Raw genomic sequence first — 17,747 nt, 5'->3', positions numbered from 1 at the left:
AAGAATCAACACTGTGAAAATGACTGTACTACCCAAAGCAATCTACAGACTCAATGCAATCCCTATCAAACTACCACTGGCATTTTCACAGAACTAGAACAAAAAATTTCACAATTTGTATGGATACACAAAAGACCCCAAATAGCCAAAGCAATGTTGAGAAAGAAAAACGGAGCTGGAGGAATCAGGCTCCTGGACTTCAGACTATACTACAAAGCTACAGTAGTCAAGATAATATGGTACTGGCACAAAAACAGAAATATAGATCAATGCAACAGTATAGAAAGCCCAGAAATAAACCCACGCACATATGGTCACCTTATTTTTGATAAAGGAGCAAAGAATATACAATGGAGAAAAGACAGCCTCTTCAATAGTGGTGCTGGGAAAACTGGAGAGCTACAGGTAAAAGAATGAAATTAGAACACTCCCTAACACCATACACAAAAATAAGCTCAAAATGGATTAAAGACCTAAATGTAAAGCCAGACACTGTAAAACTCTTAGAGGAAAACATAGGCAGAACACTCTATGACATAAATCACAGCATGATCCTTTTTGACCCACCTCCTAGACAGATGGAAATAAGAACAAAAATAAACAAATGGGACCTAGTGAAACTTAAAAGCTTTTGCACAGCAAAGGAAAACATAAACGAGATGAAAAGAGAACCCTCAGAATGTTAGAAAATATTTGCAAATGAAGCAACTGACAAAGGATTAATCTCCAAAATATACAAGCAGCTCATGCTGCTCGATATCAAAAAAAACAAAAACCCAATCCAAAAATGGGCAGAAGACCTAAATAGACATTTCTCCAAAGAAGATACACAGGTTGCCAACAAACACATGAAACGATGCTCAACATCATTAATCATTAGAGAAATGCAAATCAAAACTACAATGAGGTATCACCTCACACCAGTCAGAATGGCCATCATCAAAAATCTACAAACAATAAATGCTGGAGAGGGTGTGGAGAAAGGGGAACCCTCTTGCACTGTTGATGGGAATGTAAATTGATACAGACACTATGGAGAACAGTATGGAAGTTCATTAAAAAACTAAAAATAGAACTACCATATGACCCAGCAATTCCACTCTTGGGCATATACCCTGAGAAGACCATAATACAAAAAGAGTCATGTACCACAATGTTCATTGCAGCTCTATTTAAAATAGCCAGGACACAGAAGCAACCTAAGTGTCCATCGACAGATGAGTGGATAAAGAAAATGTGGCACAGGGCTTCCCTGGTGGCACAGTGGTTGAGAGTCCGCCTGCCGATGCAGGGAACACAGGTTCGTGCCCCGGTCTGAGAAGATCCCACATGCCGCAGAGTGGCTAGGCCCATGAGCCATGGCCACTGAGCCTGCGCGTCCGGAGCTTGTGCTCCACAACGGGAGAGGCCACAACAGTGAGAGGCCCACATACCGAAAAAAAAAAAAAAAAAGATGTGGCACATATATACAATGGAATATTACTTAGCCATAAAAAGAAACAAAATTGAATTATTCAATTGAGGTAGATGGACCTAGAATCTGTCATACAGAGTGAAGTAAGTCAGAAAGAGAAAAACAAATTCCGTATGCTAACACATATATATGGAATCTAAAAAAAAAAAATTGTTCTGAAGAACCTAGGGTCAGGACAGGAATAAGGACGCAGACGTAGAGAATGGACTTGAGGACACAGGGAGGGGGAAGGGTAAGCTGGGACGAAGTGAGAGAGTGGCATGGACATATATACACTACCAAATGTAAAATAGCTAGTGGGAAGCAGCTGCATCGCACAGGGAGTTCAAAAAGGTGCTTTGTGACCACCTAGAGGGGTGGTTTAGGGAGGGTGGGAGGGAGACGCCAGAACGAGGGGAATTGGGGATATATGTATATGTATAGCTGATTCACTTTGTTATACAGCAGAAACTAACACAACATTGTAAAGCAATTACACTCCAGTAAAGATGTTAAAAAAAATAGTAATGAATTGAGCCCATAACCCTGAGAAAACATATTTTGTACAAAATAAGTGATTAAAGTACACAATATCACTGACTAGAAATATCAATCACGTTAGGTACTGAAATATAAATCCTTGAAATGCAGTGACTTTCACAAACCTCATTTTACAGATTGGTGGCAGAATTCCCTGCAACTGGAGGAATACTTACTTCATGGCAGTTTTACTCTGTGAAGCTCCTTAGATATGTTAGCTACTATGATTATTTTATTGCTTCCTGTGAAATCACATTTTGTATTTTTCTTATTGTCTTCACAACACAAGAAGTCCTAAAAATAAAAGAATTTAAATCTGCCTATTTCAAAAGTAGTTGGAACTGGCTAGAATTACTACTTTTGGTGGTAAGTATATATTCACAGATATGGTTGAAGGGAATCACATCTGAACCCACCAGTGAGAGAGGTTTAAAAAGCACCTCCCTCATCCAGGACTTATTTTAAAAGCTTTAAGTATCAATAATAAAATGAACTGTCATAATACATACTAATGGTGTGCCTCCAAAAGGGAGAAATCTACTTTTTTCTCTCTGATTTGGTCCTTGGCAGGACTAGCATAAATCTAGAGGAATAAGTGATTCCATACGTATTATGATTTAGTGGGCACAGTAGGTCTCCCTACTCCCACTCAAAAAAATGTATTCCTCTCAGGGCCTCATATTGAAAATAATGATTCTTTTGGGGCAAGGTCCTTTAAAATGTACTCTTGTATGTTGCCTAAATCTGCTTTCCTCTTTACACTGAATTTTTAAATAGGCAAGACAAGCCTAGGCAGAATACTGAAGGGGGGATAAGGTTTGAGCAGCCAGAGCGTAGCTTGTAGGCACAGAGGATGCCACCAGGATTGGGGAAATAATCCTTGAAGAAACTCCAAAGACTGCCAGTTGTTATCACTGGAAAATACTAAAATAAACATAGAGGTGTGGGTAGGGTGGAACAAATCGTAAGAGCTTGGTCTTAGGAACAATGAACAAATATTCTGGCTTATACAACCTGATCTTTCACTCTCATTGGCCCTTAGTTATAGCCAATCCAGTATGTTTATATATATATATATATATATATATATATATATATATATATTTGTTTCTCAAAACCAAATTGAAAGTTTCTCAGAGTCAGAAAGTGTGCCATCTACCTCTCTGGTAACCACAATAATGCTTAACATAGGGTATAGCATTAAATGTTTAACTGAGTATTTTAGGGAAGAGAAATCAAAGGAAAATTTTCATGACAGTTAGAAAACTCTGATACCTAAAATAATCTGGTTCTAAAATCCTCTTCTAAAAGAGTTGTTAAGAAGCTCTAAAGGGGTTTATTTTTTTGGAGCTGTAAAAAATTTTTTCTTGGAGTGTTACATAGTGAAAAATATTAAACTCTTAGGTATCATGTAGTTATATGGAGCAGAAACTCTTACAGTCTAGTCAGAATTATATAATCATTTTATACATTTGTGTTTTATGACTCAAAGAAACAAAAAGTCATATAGATCAGGACAGCCAGGCAGTCAGTATTTTGCTACTTTTATGATAATTATGCTACCTTAAACTTCTATAAATTGAGGCCTACTTTCATTTATGTAAAAACCTGTCTTATCTCTCCCTCCCTTTTTGTTGAATTTTGATGAACTTTTTCATGTGTTTATTCATAAGCTGCAGGAGATTTAGATGTAATCTCTAATTTAACCCTTCTTATTTTCCCATTTAGTTGTGTTTTGTGGCCGTTTTCCTCAACTCATACTGTAATATACAAACTTTTCTCTTGCTTGGACAACTGTTAAAAAGTACTGAAAAATATTCAGACTTCTATTTCCTTGCACACTGGCACATTTATTACAACAATATAATTGCCATAACCATCTTCTTTGCATGGATAAAGGTATTTATATTTTATCAGATATAACAGATTAGATATATTTTATTAGATAATAAAATGGGAACTTAAACTACAAAGTTATGAAAAAACAAAAGGATATTCTTACCTATACAGTAATTTTTTTATACAGTAAATTTTAAAGTAGTTTGGCTTTGTAATGATCGCCAGCGAATCCTCAAACACCCCAACTGTCATGAAGCATCTTTTTTTTTTAATGAAGCATCTCTTTTAATTTCAAGCAGATTTCTTCTGAAATTAATTTACTCTAATCATTATAATTTTTAATATTCTCCTATTTCAATTAACTTTGTTCTTTTTCAGATATTCAAATTCATAAGCTTTAATAAGACAATGTCTCGGCTGTCATCAACCTTGTCCCGCTGTATCAAAGACATAGTAGGATTTGCCATCATGTTTTTTATAATATTCTTTGCTTACGCTCAGTTAGGATTTCTTGTTTTTGGATCACAAGTTGACGACTTTTCCACTTTTCAAAATTCCATGTAAGCTCTTAGCATAAATGTAATTTATGCAGTTTTATCCAGTTTATAACAAAAAAATCATGAAAAGGCCTATAAATACTGACATAAGCTTTAATAAATTAAAAAATGGTTTGATATTTTCACTGATGGCTAAATATCTGTCACACTCAAAGTACAGTTAGGCATTGAAAGATCCAAATGGATGGTGTTATCCACTTTTCAAGTGTTACCAGGTCAAGCTAGAAAAATATTTTTTTACTTTTCAATAGAAGTGAAAATTTTATCTAAGATAAAAGAAACTGGCTCCATGTCTCTGTAGTATTTATTCTCTGGGCAAAAGAAATCTTAAGTGTTTTCTTTAGAGGGCTCTACCTTTAGAATCCTTTTATTGATATTGACCTGATTATCCTTTGCTGATCTGGCAAAGCTGAATTTTAAAAATAGCTTTATACACGTAAAACAATCAGCAGATAACTAACTTATAGAACTGATTAGGTAGAATCCCTAGAAAAATATTGTCTTTAAAAGTGAATAATTTTAATAAATTTACTTTCGTTTTTGAGTAGGTAAAACAAGTTCTGTCTGTGTAAAAAAATTATGATAGTCCAAAATATCAGTTCTCAAAATGTGTCCTGTGCAATCTAGACCAAGAAAGACCGTCTGGGGGAAATGGCTTCACTTTGCCTCACTCTTGGAAATTCGTAGTGCATGGTAACATATGGCTCTGAGAAAAACTGCAATAACTTTCCCTTTAGTTAAGAATTCCTCAAACTTGTCCATGGCCCTTTTACTCAATTTGGGGTAAATTCTGGTCTGAAAAATTTCTTAGGTTGCCCTCTTTTCATCATCCACACGTAAATACTGTATTATCTAAGTACCAATTAATTGCATGGAATTTAATAATATTTTTCTGAATAACCCTTTACTAAATTAGTAGTGGAAAGAGTGGACTAGCAACCAAGAGGATATAATTCTACTTTCCAATTCTGCCACTAGCTATTTAACTTTTCTAGACCTTAATTTCTTTATCTGTAAATGAAGGGGCTGGACTAAATCACTCCCAAAGGTCCTTTCCAACTTCAAATGACCTATAATTTGAAGTCTGATTACCTTATCGAGAGTGAATAATGTTTGCAGTTCCAACAACTTCTTGGTCCTTTCCTAGGATCTTAATTCAAGTGTTAATAATAAAACTAAGTAGTATTGGACATTAAATATAAATGTAGTAGTTTACAGAACCTTGGAAATTTGTGTTACTTTGTATAATGGGAGGAAAGAAAGTATAAGGCACAAAGTAAACAGACAGAAAATTTTGAAATGGATTAATGAGGGGGCTTCTGCTTTTGGTAATGATGTGCTAGGTTATTCAAATCAACCTCTTCACAATTTAAAAAGCTGGATGAAATATAGGAAACATTTAAGAACTAACAAAAAATTGAGTGGCCAAAATCAGAAAGCAAGAACCCGGAAAAGTACACTCAGCATCCGAAGCTACTTCTGCCCTGAAGGCTTTTTTTTTAAAACTGATAAAAATTTTAAATTGTGTATAAAACATAAAATTTACCATCTTAACCATGTCTTTTTTAATAACCGTTTCTAACTGTACAGTGAAGTACATTCATATTGTTTAATCATCACCATCATTCATCTCCAGAAATCTTTTTATCTTGCAAAACTGAAACTCTATACTCATTAAACAGGAACTCTCCATTTCCCTCCCTACCCCTGTCCCTGGCAACCATCATCCTACTTTTTGTCTCTATGATTTTGATTACTCAAGATACATAGTGGAATCATACAGTATTTGTCCTTTTGTGACTGATTTATTCCACTTAGCATAATGTCTTCAAGATTCAACAATGTTGTAGGATATGTCAGAATTTCCTTTTTGAAGCTGAATAATATTCCATTGTATGTACATACCACATTTTGTTTATCCATTAATCTCTCAATGACACTTGGGTTGCTTCCACGTTTTAGCTATTATGAATAATGCTATGAGAACATGGTGTACAAATCTCTTTGAGATCCTACTTTGAATTCTTTTGGGTACATACCCAGAAGTAGAATTGCAGGATCATATGGTAATTGCATTTTGAATTTTTGAGGAACTGCTATACTGTTTTCCACAGTGGCTATTCCATTTTACCTTTCCACTAATGGTGCATGTTTCAATTTCTCCACATCCATGTCAAAAATTGTTATTTTCTGGGTTTTTTTTTGATAGTAGCCATCCTAATGGATGTGAGGTGATATCTCATTGTGTTTTTGATTTGCATCTCCCTACTGATTAGCAATCTTGAGCATCTTTTCATGTGCTTATGCATATGTTGGTTCACTTGATGGTATCCCACAGGTCCCTTAGGCTCTGTTCACTTTTCTTGAAACGTTTTTCTTTCTGCTCCTCAGACTCAATAATTTCAATTGCCCTATCTTCAAGTTCACTGATTTTTTTTCTTCCGCCTATTCAAATCTACCTTTGAATCTCTCTAATGAATTTTCATTTCAGTTATTGTACTTTGCAGCTCTAGAATTTTTTTGGTTTCTTTTTAGGTTTTCTATCTTTTTATTGCTTTTCCATTTTGTTCATACATAGTTTTCTTGACTTACTTCATGTCTTCTTTTACTTCTTTGAGGATCAGCCTGAGGTGTAAACTTAAGGTCTTCTCAGGTCTTTTCTGAGCCTGTGCCATTCCTTGGGCATGGATGGTGACTGTCTAATTTCCTCATATATGCAGTTGTTGTTTTTTTTTTAATGTCCTAGTCTTTTTTTTTTTTTTTTTGGCTGTGTTGGTTCTTTGTTGCTGCGCATGGGCTCTCTCTAGTTGCAGTGAGCGGGGGCTACTCTTCCTTGTGGTGCATGGGCTTCTCATTGTGGTGGCTTCTCTTGTGGAGTACGGGCTCTAGGCATGCGGGCTTCAGTAGTTGTGGCTCACAGGCTCCAGAGTGCAGGCTCAGTAGTTGTGGTGCACGGGCTTAGTTGCTCCGTGGCATGTGGGATCTTCCTGGACCAGGGCACAAACCCGTGCCCCCTGCATTGGCAGGCGGATTCTTAACCACTATGCCACCAGGGAAGCCCCATGAATGTCCTAGTCTTTAATATCTGGCTCCCAAAGGGGAAAAAGAGAAAAATGAAGGAGGGAAGAGCATTGGGCCTCTCAATCCCAAGGACATTGCTTCAGCTGGAGAGGGAGGGGCTTGCAACAATGCAGGGAGATGCCTGCCTCTGTGATCAGAAGCAGCAATCAGCAATCAGAACACAGACCCTGGTGTCTGGACAACAGGGTCCTTCTTGTCCACCCTGGCTCCCACAAGCTGTGTACAAGCTGCTCTAGAAATACATGCAGGGCTACCTGCCATGGGCTGGGGGGTAGGAGATGGGTAGCTGCTGCCAAACTAAAAGTTTAAATTGATCCAAACTGCCCAATCCTTTCCTGGAAGTTGTAAGCCTTCAACAGACTCCAGAGTTCCAAAATAGTTTCATCAGAAAGATTATGCCACAGTGATTGCTGTCTAGGTGGTGAGACAGATTCCTAGTGCTTCTTAATCCATCTTCCCCAAAACCTCCACCATGAAGGCATTTTTGTTGATCCAGAAGAAACAGTTGAGAAATTGTGTTTCTAGTTACCTCTCAAGGAGAAGACAGAAGACAAACCCAAGGCCTGTGTGTGTGTGCTGGGGAGTGGGGTTGGGGGAGAGGAGGAGTGTCTATGTCTCCACACATAAAGCAGGGAGCCTGAAGTGCTACAGCCTCAAGTTAAAAGTAAATCCCTCCGTGACTTGACTTGAAGTCTGGGTTTAGTCACCTAGGTATCCAGAGAACCTCATGTCTTGAATTTGGATTAAGATGGTCCCAGGCTGGAATGCCCATATGCACCTGCAGACACACACACAAAAATACCTCTCTGGAGAAATATATTTCATCCTAAGCCCTTCCTTCAAGTATAATTTACTGCTCATGGTCAAAGATAACTTGGTACATAAGGAGGAAAAATTCATAAGCAAGAACCAGCAGATACAACAGACAACAGAAACAGACTCAAAGACTTCAAATATTGGAATAATCAATAAATACTATATTTAGAGAAATAAAACACAAGTCAGAAAATATCTTTAGAGAGAGAACAGGATAGTGTAAAAAGTGACATACTTGAAAAAGTATCAAACAGAATTCTAGAACTGAAAATTAAAGCAACTGAGATTAAAAGCCCAGTTGACAGGTTTGATAGCAAATGAGACATAGATGAAGAGAGAATGAGTAAAATGAAAAATAGGTGAGAAAAAATTTTAAAGTGGCACAGAGAGGCAAAATGTTCAGAAAATGACAGAAAGGGTAGAATGAGAAGGCCTAATATATGTTTAACCTGAATTACAGAAGACGACACAGTGGAATAGAGGCAATATTTGGAGAAGGCTTAGGAATACCTACCACCCAGTCATGCCTGCAAGTGAGAGACTGGGAAGTCAGATTAAGCATAAATGGTACATTATTATGAAACCGTCTGTAAGCTATTTTAATTCAACAAGAGAGAACTGTAGAAAGTTAACAGAGGTATCAAGAAGTTAAAAAACAGTGTTTTCATTCAGTATAATCCATATCCTGAAGAGTCATGGTGTTCCTATTAGCTTGGGGAGGGGGAGGGGAAAGGCATTTGTAAGTCTCCAGTTCCTATGTGATTATAACCATTCAGAAATTGCTTAGGTTTTCGTTATTCACACTATTTACAGAGCAGAGGTATGTGGACACTTTCTGGAGAGGAGAAATGCTGACTTGAACTTATATAAACGCAACTTAAGGATAAAAAATTAATTTAAAAACACTAAAACAGAACCTCATATTCTCCTATGCCAGAGAGGAAAAAAAATTTTTTTGATTTACTGAGAAACTTTGGTCTCCTAATTCAGCATTTTTCCTTCTATCTTGTGTAGAAGAGCATTAGAATCCAGTATTAGAAGCTGGATAAACACTGTATGTATGATTTAGTCAGGTCTCAGGTACTGAGGTTGAAATTCCAGAAAACTCTGAGTCCTAGGACTCCAAATAGCTGATTTCTTTGAATACATTTTCTTCCTTCATTGTACATAGTCCTATGCTCCCTTCATGTGATTGGCAAAAGCAACAAGGAACAAGAAACATTCTGCCCTTTGACCAATCATGCAAAGTGTCTACATACTATTAAAAACTCCTTCCCAGATCTCCCCTTAAAATAAAGAACTCATATATATATATATCATATATATATATAATTTATAATATATCCGTGGTGTGTATGGCAATACCACTGCAAACTAATGAGAAAACAAAATAAAACTTCAGGTTATGAAATCCTAATTCTACCTCTGCTAATACTATGCTCATTCAAAGCCTCAATTTCTTAATTTTTCTATCTTTAAAGTTAATAAAATGAAGATTTATAGTATTTTCAATGCTATTTCACTTCAAAGCCAAGCTTTTATACTTACTGGAGAAAATAAAATAAACCTCGGGATCATGTTTGAGGATCACTACCAGCACTTGTTTGAGACTTAGCAAGTGACAAATTGTTGCCATTTTTATTTCAGCAGAAGAGATGCAAAAATTAAGCATACCATTGATATTAGAAATTGTAGGGCTCTTGGGTCTATGTACAAGTTGAAAATCATTTATTGGAAAAGGTCAAAGTATTCTAAGTTTTATAAGGGCACAGGAATGGCTAAGGAGGCCACTGTCAAGACAAGCTGGTAAGCAGGCATCTCAAGGTTCAAATCTTGGAGGTGAACATTGGGTTCATATTGATTGAATAAATTGAAGCCCATCATTTCCTAAACTATCTGTTCAGCTATTAAGTCTTGGCTTTCTTTAGGGGAAAATTCTACATCCAATTTTATAGAACTCTGTGCTAACAAAACTAAAGCCAGAGAACATATGCCATATGCAGCTAGGTACTTTACTAGGCACATTAGTAACCCCCATCTGTTGTCATGTATGTATGAAGAGATATAGTATTTTCTAATGGTTTTCTTTTTTCCCATAAAAGATTCACACAATTTCGTATTGTTCTTGGAGATTTTAATTTTGCTGGTATTCAGCAAGCCAGTCGTACCTTGGGACCCATTTACTTCATTACTTTCATCTTTTCCGTGTTCTTTGTCCTGCTGGTAAGAATGACCATATATGTTCCCCTTTTTTGCTTACATTTTTCAGAATAAAAAATATAATTACCAATTTAGAAGAAATTATAGTATCACTGCTTAGCTGTCAGAACACTTTACATTTATTAAGAATGGCGTAGATTCCTAGTAATCCAGGGGGTCCAAATGTTTTCAAGCTGTCCAATGGAGAATGTGATCGTAATAGTTACCATCTTGGTAGTTATTGTGTGCCAAGAGTGTACTAAATCTTTTACACGTATAACTTGAAAGTTCCAGGTCTCTCCAGCCTGGGACATTTCATACCAGTAGGTATGAATTAGGCCATTCATATTCTGCCCATATTGCAACAGCTTTTGGCCCTTATGGATGAAAGCTCACACCCTTGTAATTTTTAGGAGTCCCCAGGACGGGTCTCTCACATGTGCTCAGGACAAATCTATTTGGCCTTCCTAATCAAGGAACCTTGCCTTTCTACTCAAGGCACTGCTACTGTCCTCCATGAAAACATTTTTTTGTCACACAGAGCAGTTATCCCCTGATTGTGGGCAACAGTCCTCACAGTGACAGATCTGAGCCACAGTGAAAGGTGGAGAGGTGGGCTGGGAGTAAGAATACCCTCTCCACAGTTCTGTTTGTGTTATCTGGACATTAATATTTGTAAGAGCCCTAGTAAAATTGTGCATTTAAACAGCTCTATAGAATTTTAAAGAAAAAAAAGAAATACCCTTATGAACATATATTATTCTAAGTTTTCTTCTGATATGTAACATTAATAAATTTATATATATATATAATTAACCAATGTATATGCACTATTTTACATTCTGCTTTTCCCATTTACCATAAACATACTTGCCCATATCCACACACTACACATTTCCCACTCTACTATATTATATATAGTCTGCATAGCCATATCTCTTATTGAGCACATGAGTTACTTTTAAAATTTAAATCTAATTTTACAAATCCCAGCACTTGTCAAAGTCATTAACAACATTTAAACTAAATTTTTATTGAAATACTTCATTTGAATATTTCTCCCCAGAACATGTTCTTGGCAATAATTAATGATACCTATTCTGAAGTGAAAGCTGACTATTCAATAGGCAGAAGGCCAGATTTTGAACTTGGTAAAATGATTAAAAAGGTATGTCAAATTCTTCTAATCAGAATTCTAAGACCAATCTTGTTCAGTTTATACTTTTGTAGTTTGAATAACACCTAAACCCCAAGTGGTAGTGCAGGGAGGACATTTGGGTTTTTTTGTTTTGGTCCACGGTTACTTATATTTGTATTATTTCAGTACCAGGAGAAATGTTCTCTGGCTTCACAAATGTGACCAAAATTATTTCAGAGTTCAATGTATCAAAAAGCTACTGAGCACTAAATGCAAAGCACTTACTCTCTTCCCTCCCAAAGTTTTCAATTTAGATGCTGGTAAATTCCTATGAACAATCTGAACTCAGAACTCCTTTTGCCTTACCTTACTCACTTTCTGTAGTGGCAACACTCTCCTCAGTCACCCCTGGCTCAAAACCCTTGAACATTTCCTTTGTCCCTTATAATGGTCTGTTGCCAAGGCTTGTGTGTAAAGTTCACCCCTGTAGTTTTTGCTCACATTTGTGGAACTCAAAGACACTTTGAATTCTAACTGCTACCACTACGTTAGGTACTCAGTACTTTTCACCCGGACTTCTGTATGGTAACATCTTCTTAACTGTTCTAGCCTCCTTCCTGTGCCAGCCCAGTTTTGATCATATCACTTCTCTGCTCAAAATTCTTCAAAGTTTCCCTGGGCTTGTCAAAATAAGTCCAAATTCTTTATTCAAACATTCAAGGGCCTTTTCTAATCTCACAGTCTCAACCTATCTTTATTCACTACCATTGAACTAACTACACGATTTTTACCTTCTATGCCTCCATTCACAGCACTGTATGCCCCAGCTGTTTTGAGCACAGTGCTGTTCACCATGCTTGCTCTCATTGTCTCCTCTGGGCCTCTGCTCATGTCATTCCCTGACTCCCCAGTAATATTCCCTCTGCTCTCTTCGCTGACATTCTGTTCTCCCTGTGAGAGCAATCTTCCTTGTCCTCTCAATACCGACCTCACTGTGAACTGTAGCGGAGTCATGTGTGTACCATCTTGCCCATCTCTGCATACCCACAGCTCTAACCATAGCATTTCACACAGAAAAGGTCCTATAAGCTGTGAGGTTAGTGGGGCTTAAGAACTCTGTCCAAGAACTTATCTGTAAAAGTAAACTATTAATATGTCCCCCAATGAACTTAACTGTGGGTTTTTTCATCTTTTATCTCTTGATTATGATGTTGGTTATGTGCATTAAAGTGTTAATATCATTAATGCAATAAATGTTAATAATATTTTTTAAAGATTTTTTTTTCCAAGTTCAAGTGTGATGCCCTCCAGCTTTTTCACCAGCAGGCAGAAACCATAAGTAGTGACAAGGTGAAAAAAGATAATCATAGTATTTGCCTCTACATTTCTTTAGGGCAGCAGTCCCTAAAGTCAAGCATTCCCTATTTCCTTTACCTTGATCAAAAATTAACAATACAGAATATTATTTTTATGAACTTTTAAATTATGCTCAGAGTTACCACAATGCTCTCGAAAAACTCAAACTAAAGAAACCAGAAACAGATGAAGACAAGAAAAGGTAAGATGAATTTTCTTCAATTTTTAACTTACCATTTTAAAGCTCTGTATTATATTAGAAACTTACAGTGAGAGTAAGGTTTTTTTTTTTTTTTGAGAGTAAGGTTTTGATTGCAAAACAACCACCATTCAATGTGCTGATTCTAAATAAACTGTCAAAACATTCAGTAGCACCTCATAATTTCTGAGAGTGTCATGAAACTCTAAGCTAATTTAAAATTAATATAAGGCATGCCATGCCACTCAGAAAAAGGTTTAACACAAAGCTGCACAGGACAGTAAAGTCCCTCTAAAAAAGTAGGAAATGATTTTAGTCTACATTAAGTGCATGCTTTTAGCTATCAAAGTAAAAAATTCTTTAAATATTTAAGAATGTATTTACATTTATTGCATAATTTTAGTGTCAAAATTTGGCAGTGGGACATAATAGAAACATGTTTTTATAGCTAGAGATATGATATAGAGAACCTATTAATGACCACATTTTCCAATTAATTAGTGTTATTAGAAAGAACAGAAATTAAGTCAGATCCTTAATACAGATCTGGTTATATTTTATACTGTCATTTTCCTTTTTACTGTCATATACCTCTGATTTTTATTTTATATTCTCAGTAGGAAAAGCAGAGATTTGGCTGAACAAGCCAGAAGAGAAGGCTTTGATGAAAAAGTAAGATTTTAATTTTCTCGTAAAGAAGTGATAGCTTTATTAGAAAAAGTTCTGATTTAAGAACTGAATGATTTGCTTTTTTCAGAGCAGTAGTTGCCACCTCCAAATTTCTCCCAGAATCTAGATCCTTTCTTATTTAGGACAAATTGTTTGGATTCCAGATGCTCCATCTCTCTTATTGGTGCCCTTAGCCAGATACCCTTGTCCTACAGCTGTACCTTCACTGTGGGATTAGCACACAGGGTTTAGTGAGTATACTCTATTGAGATGATTATATAATTGTTCTCTTGTAATCATTAATGTGCTGAATCACTTAAATGATTTTTCTTATATTTCAAAACTGTAACATATATTCAAATGACTAAACATATATGTTTAATAAATAATTATGAAACAAACCTCCACATACCACTACCACCCAAGTGAAAAAATAGAACATTGCTCTACTTCTGGATGCTTCCCACCCCCCAATATATTGAGAAAGAGGACAGCAGGGTCAAGAGATTGGAATAAGCAAACAAGTATGTATAATGGAGTGAGGTTTCTCATTATCAGACAATGGAATTGCAAAAATGGAAAGGCTGAAGGTTAAAATGAACCTTGTGGTGTTGGATTAGAATTGCAACTCTGTGTGTGTGTGTGCGCGCGCGCGAATTTATCTTCTAACTCTGTCCACTGAGAAGGCTAGAGTGACATCCTAGTAGCAATGACACAACGAGCGTCCAGATCTTGGTTTCCAAATACCATTCTCCTCTAAAAGGAACCAGGGCTCCTTGGAAATACAGTTAATTCCAGGACTGGAAAGTATAGGTGCTTCATACTGTACTCCATATAGAATGATGGAAGGCTGTTAAAAGGACACAAAAGTCAGCTTAAGTGGGGATCCCGCTGGCTAAGTGTGGGATTTTAAGCACTTAATGAATATTAATTTAAACCCACAGAATAAAATAGGATTCCATGAGTCCACACTGATCTAAACATATACATGAATAAAAGTCTGAGGAAGAATAGAACATTTCCATACCTCTCCACAAAATACTTACTAATTACAAAAAGAAAAAGAATAACATTATGGTGAAAAAGTCTAGAAAACAGAACCTTAATCAGTACTGGAACAAGCTGAAATTATATGCCACCTGACAGGACACTAAGAGAACACAGGATCCCTTCTGTAAAATTTCTGCCGAAGATGCATAACGCAACGAACCATCACACAATAAGAAACTGAGGGACATTCTATGAAATACTGGCCTATAGACTTCAGAAGTTTCAAGGTCATGAAAGTCAAGGTAAAGCTGAGGAACAACACCAGACTGAGATTAAAAGATGGGTAAATACAATGCATAATCATGGACTGGATCTTTTTACAATAAAGGGCATCATTGGGACACTGGTAAATTTGAATGGGGGACTGAGGATTTAGATGGTAATAATCTATCAATATTAATTTTCTGATTATGATGATTATACTGTGCTTATATAAAGGAGAATGTCCTTGTATGCAGGAAATACACACTGAAGTATTCAGGGACAATAAGGCATTCATGTTGGCAACTTCAAATACTTCAGAGGATAAAAACTATTTGTATTGTTCTTATAACTTTTCTAAGTTTGAGATTCTTTTAAAAAACAAAACTATAATTCAATAAACCATTTCTGAAATAAAAGACAATGTATATTGAAAGACATACTATGTACCTGGGAAAAATTACCTAAAATGAACATGAGACTTATCCAAGCAAAATTTGGATTTACTTACAAGGAAAAGAGAATTAGGTTAGCATAACACCATTCAACACCATAAATCAACAGAACAACACCTACAATATAGCAAGGAAAGAAAATGTAAGCCAAGGCTTTTTTATATGCAGCAAAGCTGTGTTTCAAGTATAAAGGCTCTAACAGTTTTGAACATGTAAGAACTTGGGGAATACCACTATATTCCTGAGGATTCCATGTGAGGATCATCTTCAGCCAAACAAGAGATGACTGAGAAATTTTAGAAAAAAGAAGGAAGAGAGAAGGTATAAAGTAAAAAAAGCTGACTGATTATTTCATATGTAATAGCTAAAAAGTTGAAGAATTATCATTTAGAGTTAATAGCCCAAAAGAAGAAACTTTAGCATATTTAAGAGCACAGTAGTAAATTAAAAAGATATTGTCTTATTAATTTTAAAACACATTTTTCCACATTTTAATATCTCTGAAATCAAGATGTGCCTTATATTTGACAATGTGCCATATTTTAACTGGTGGCATTTTTTTTCCTAAGTGGTACATAAAATAATGGTGTAATGGTCTTACGATAGACTCCATCTCTCAGATACAATAAAATACAGTAATATGATTAAATATACTTGGGTAGTAGAGGGAAAAGAAATGAGGAGGAAGAAATTATAACCTAATTTTTTTGTTGAACTTGTTTGGTTCTTGTTGAGGGAACCAAAACGAGAAGAGATGACGGAGGATGTATAAAAAGATACGTGAATAAAAACAGACAAAAAAAAAAAAAAAAAAAAAAAACAGACCACTAAAACAAAAATACATACATTCTTAAAGGGAAGCAATACCAAATCAAAAAAGAAAACTGATAATATGCCACATGGTAGAAGACTGTAAATATACCTTAAAACAATATAACTGTGACCAGATATATCTGACATATCAGTAAAGACAAATAAGCTTAATTTACTTAAAAAGAAAAAGAAAATATTTTCAGATTGAATCACAGAGTAACACCCAATTCTATGATATAGCCTAAAATATATACCTAAAACAAAGTGATTTAGAAAAGTTAAGTATAAAAGCATGAGCCAAGGTATAAAAGGCATGGAAAAGTTATCAGAGGACACAATATAAGTCAAGGTAGAATTCTAGAAAAAAGTTCTAAATGAGATGAAGGGCACTTTATAAGGCTAAGATCAATTTTAATAGTTATGATTATCTATGCAACAAATAATACGGCATAAACTTCCATAAAGTAAAGACTACTAGACTTATAAAAGGAAAAACATACAAGAATACACTAAAGTAAAGAACAGATCAAGAAAAATGAAAGGATTAAAAATATATATATAATGGGCTTCCCTGGTGGTGCAGTGGTTGAGAGTCTGCCTGCCGATGCAGGGGACACAGGCTCGTGCCCCGGTCTAGGAAGATCCCACATGCCGCGGAGCGGCTAGGCTCGTGAGCCATGGCTGCTGAGCCTGCGCGTCCGGAGCCTGTGCTCCACAAGGGGAGAGGCCACAACAGTGAGAGGCCCACGTACAGAAAAAAAAAAAAAAAAAAAAAAAAAAAAAAAAAAAAAATATATAATGAATGAAGTCTGTACTCCAAGAAGATACACCTGTTTTTCAAAACCCCTTCATGAAAATAGATATATTGGGCCAAAAAGAAAACCTCAATAAACTGAAAATAAAATTTATCAAAACCGAGCTCAAAAGAGATTTTTAAAAGCTTAAACAAATCCATTCTGTAGTAGAAATGAAGTCATCAAAGAGCTACCTCTGAAATAAATCAGGCCCAGATGGTTTCATATGGAAATTTTACCAGATTTTTAAAGAATAAATAATTTCAAGCTATTTGAGCTGTTCCAGAGCAAAGAGAAAATTGAAAATTTCCAAATTATTTTTATAAAATAATTTTAGAATCACTATATAGTGATTCTAAAACCTAGTAAAGATTGTATCCTCCTCAATAAAAAAAAAACAGAAAAAGAAAATATCACTTATAGGGACTTTCCTGGTGGCGCAGTGGTTAAGAATCCGCCTGCCAATGGAAGGGACACGGGTTCAATCCCTGGTCCGGGAAGATCCCACGTGCTGTGGAGCAACAAAGCCTGTGTGCCACAACTACTGAAGCCAGCGTCCCTGGAGCATGTGCTCCGCAACAAGAGAA

At 35.9% G+C, this 17,747-nt stretch overlaps 1 protein-coding gene across 5 annotated transcripts in view; it reads left to right on the top strand.

Moving 5' to 3' along the window:
• The window catches only part of PKD2L2 (polycystin 2 like 2, transient receptor potential cation channel), a 41,106-nt gene that overhangs the window by 15,126 nt on the left and 8,233 nt on the right, over nucleotides 1-17,747 (top strand). For 2 of the 5 annotated variants that reach the window (XM_032626868.1, XM_032626867.1), the window contains exons 6-12: nucleotides 2,131-2,359; nucleotides 3,722-3,892; nucleotides 4,211-4,392; nucleotides 10,389-10,509; nucleotides 11,552-11,653; nucleotides 13,117-13,181; nucleotides 13,796-13,850. In XM_032626868.1, coding sequence (XP_032482759.1) covers nucleotides 2,131-2,359; nucleotides 3,722-3,892; nucleotides 4,211-4,392; nucleotides 10,389-10,509; nucleotides 11,552-11,653; nucleotides 13,117-13,181; nucleotides 13,796-13,850 — 925 coding nt within the window. The remainder of the gene's footprint in view (nucleotides 1-2,130; nucleotides 2,360-3,721; nucleotides 3,893-4,210; nucleotides 4,393-10,388; nucleotides 10,510-11,551; nucleotides 11,654-13,116; nucleotides 13,182-13,795; nucleotides 13,851-17,747) is intronic. The other 3 variants (XM_032626869.1, XM_032626870.1, XM_032626871.1) reach the window with 3 other exon arrangements.

The sequence above is a fragment of the Phocoena sinus genome, chromosome 3 (genome assembly GCF_008692025.1).
Source record: "Phocoena sinus isolate mPhoSin1 chromosome 3, mPhoSin1.pri, whole genome shotgun sequence".
In the NCBI taxonomy this organism is placed as follows: Eukaryota; Metazoa; Chordata; class Mammalia; order Artiodactyla; family Phocoenidae; genus Phocoena; species Phocoena sinus.
Note: the sequence above shows the minus strand (reverse complement) of the source record. Positions and strands in the feature narration are given on the sequence as shown.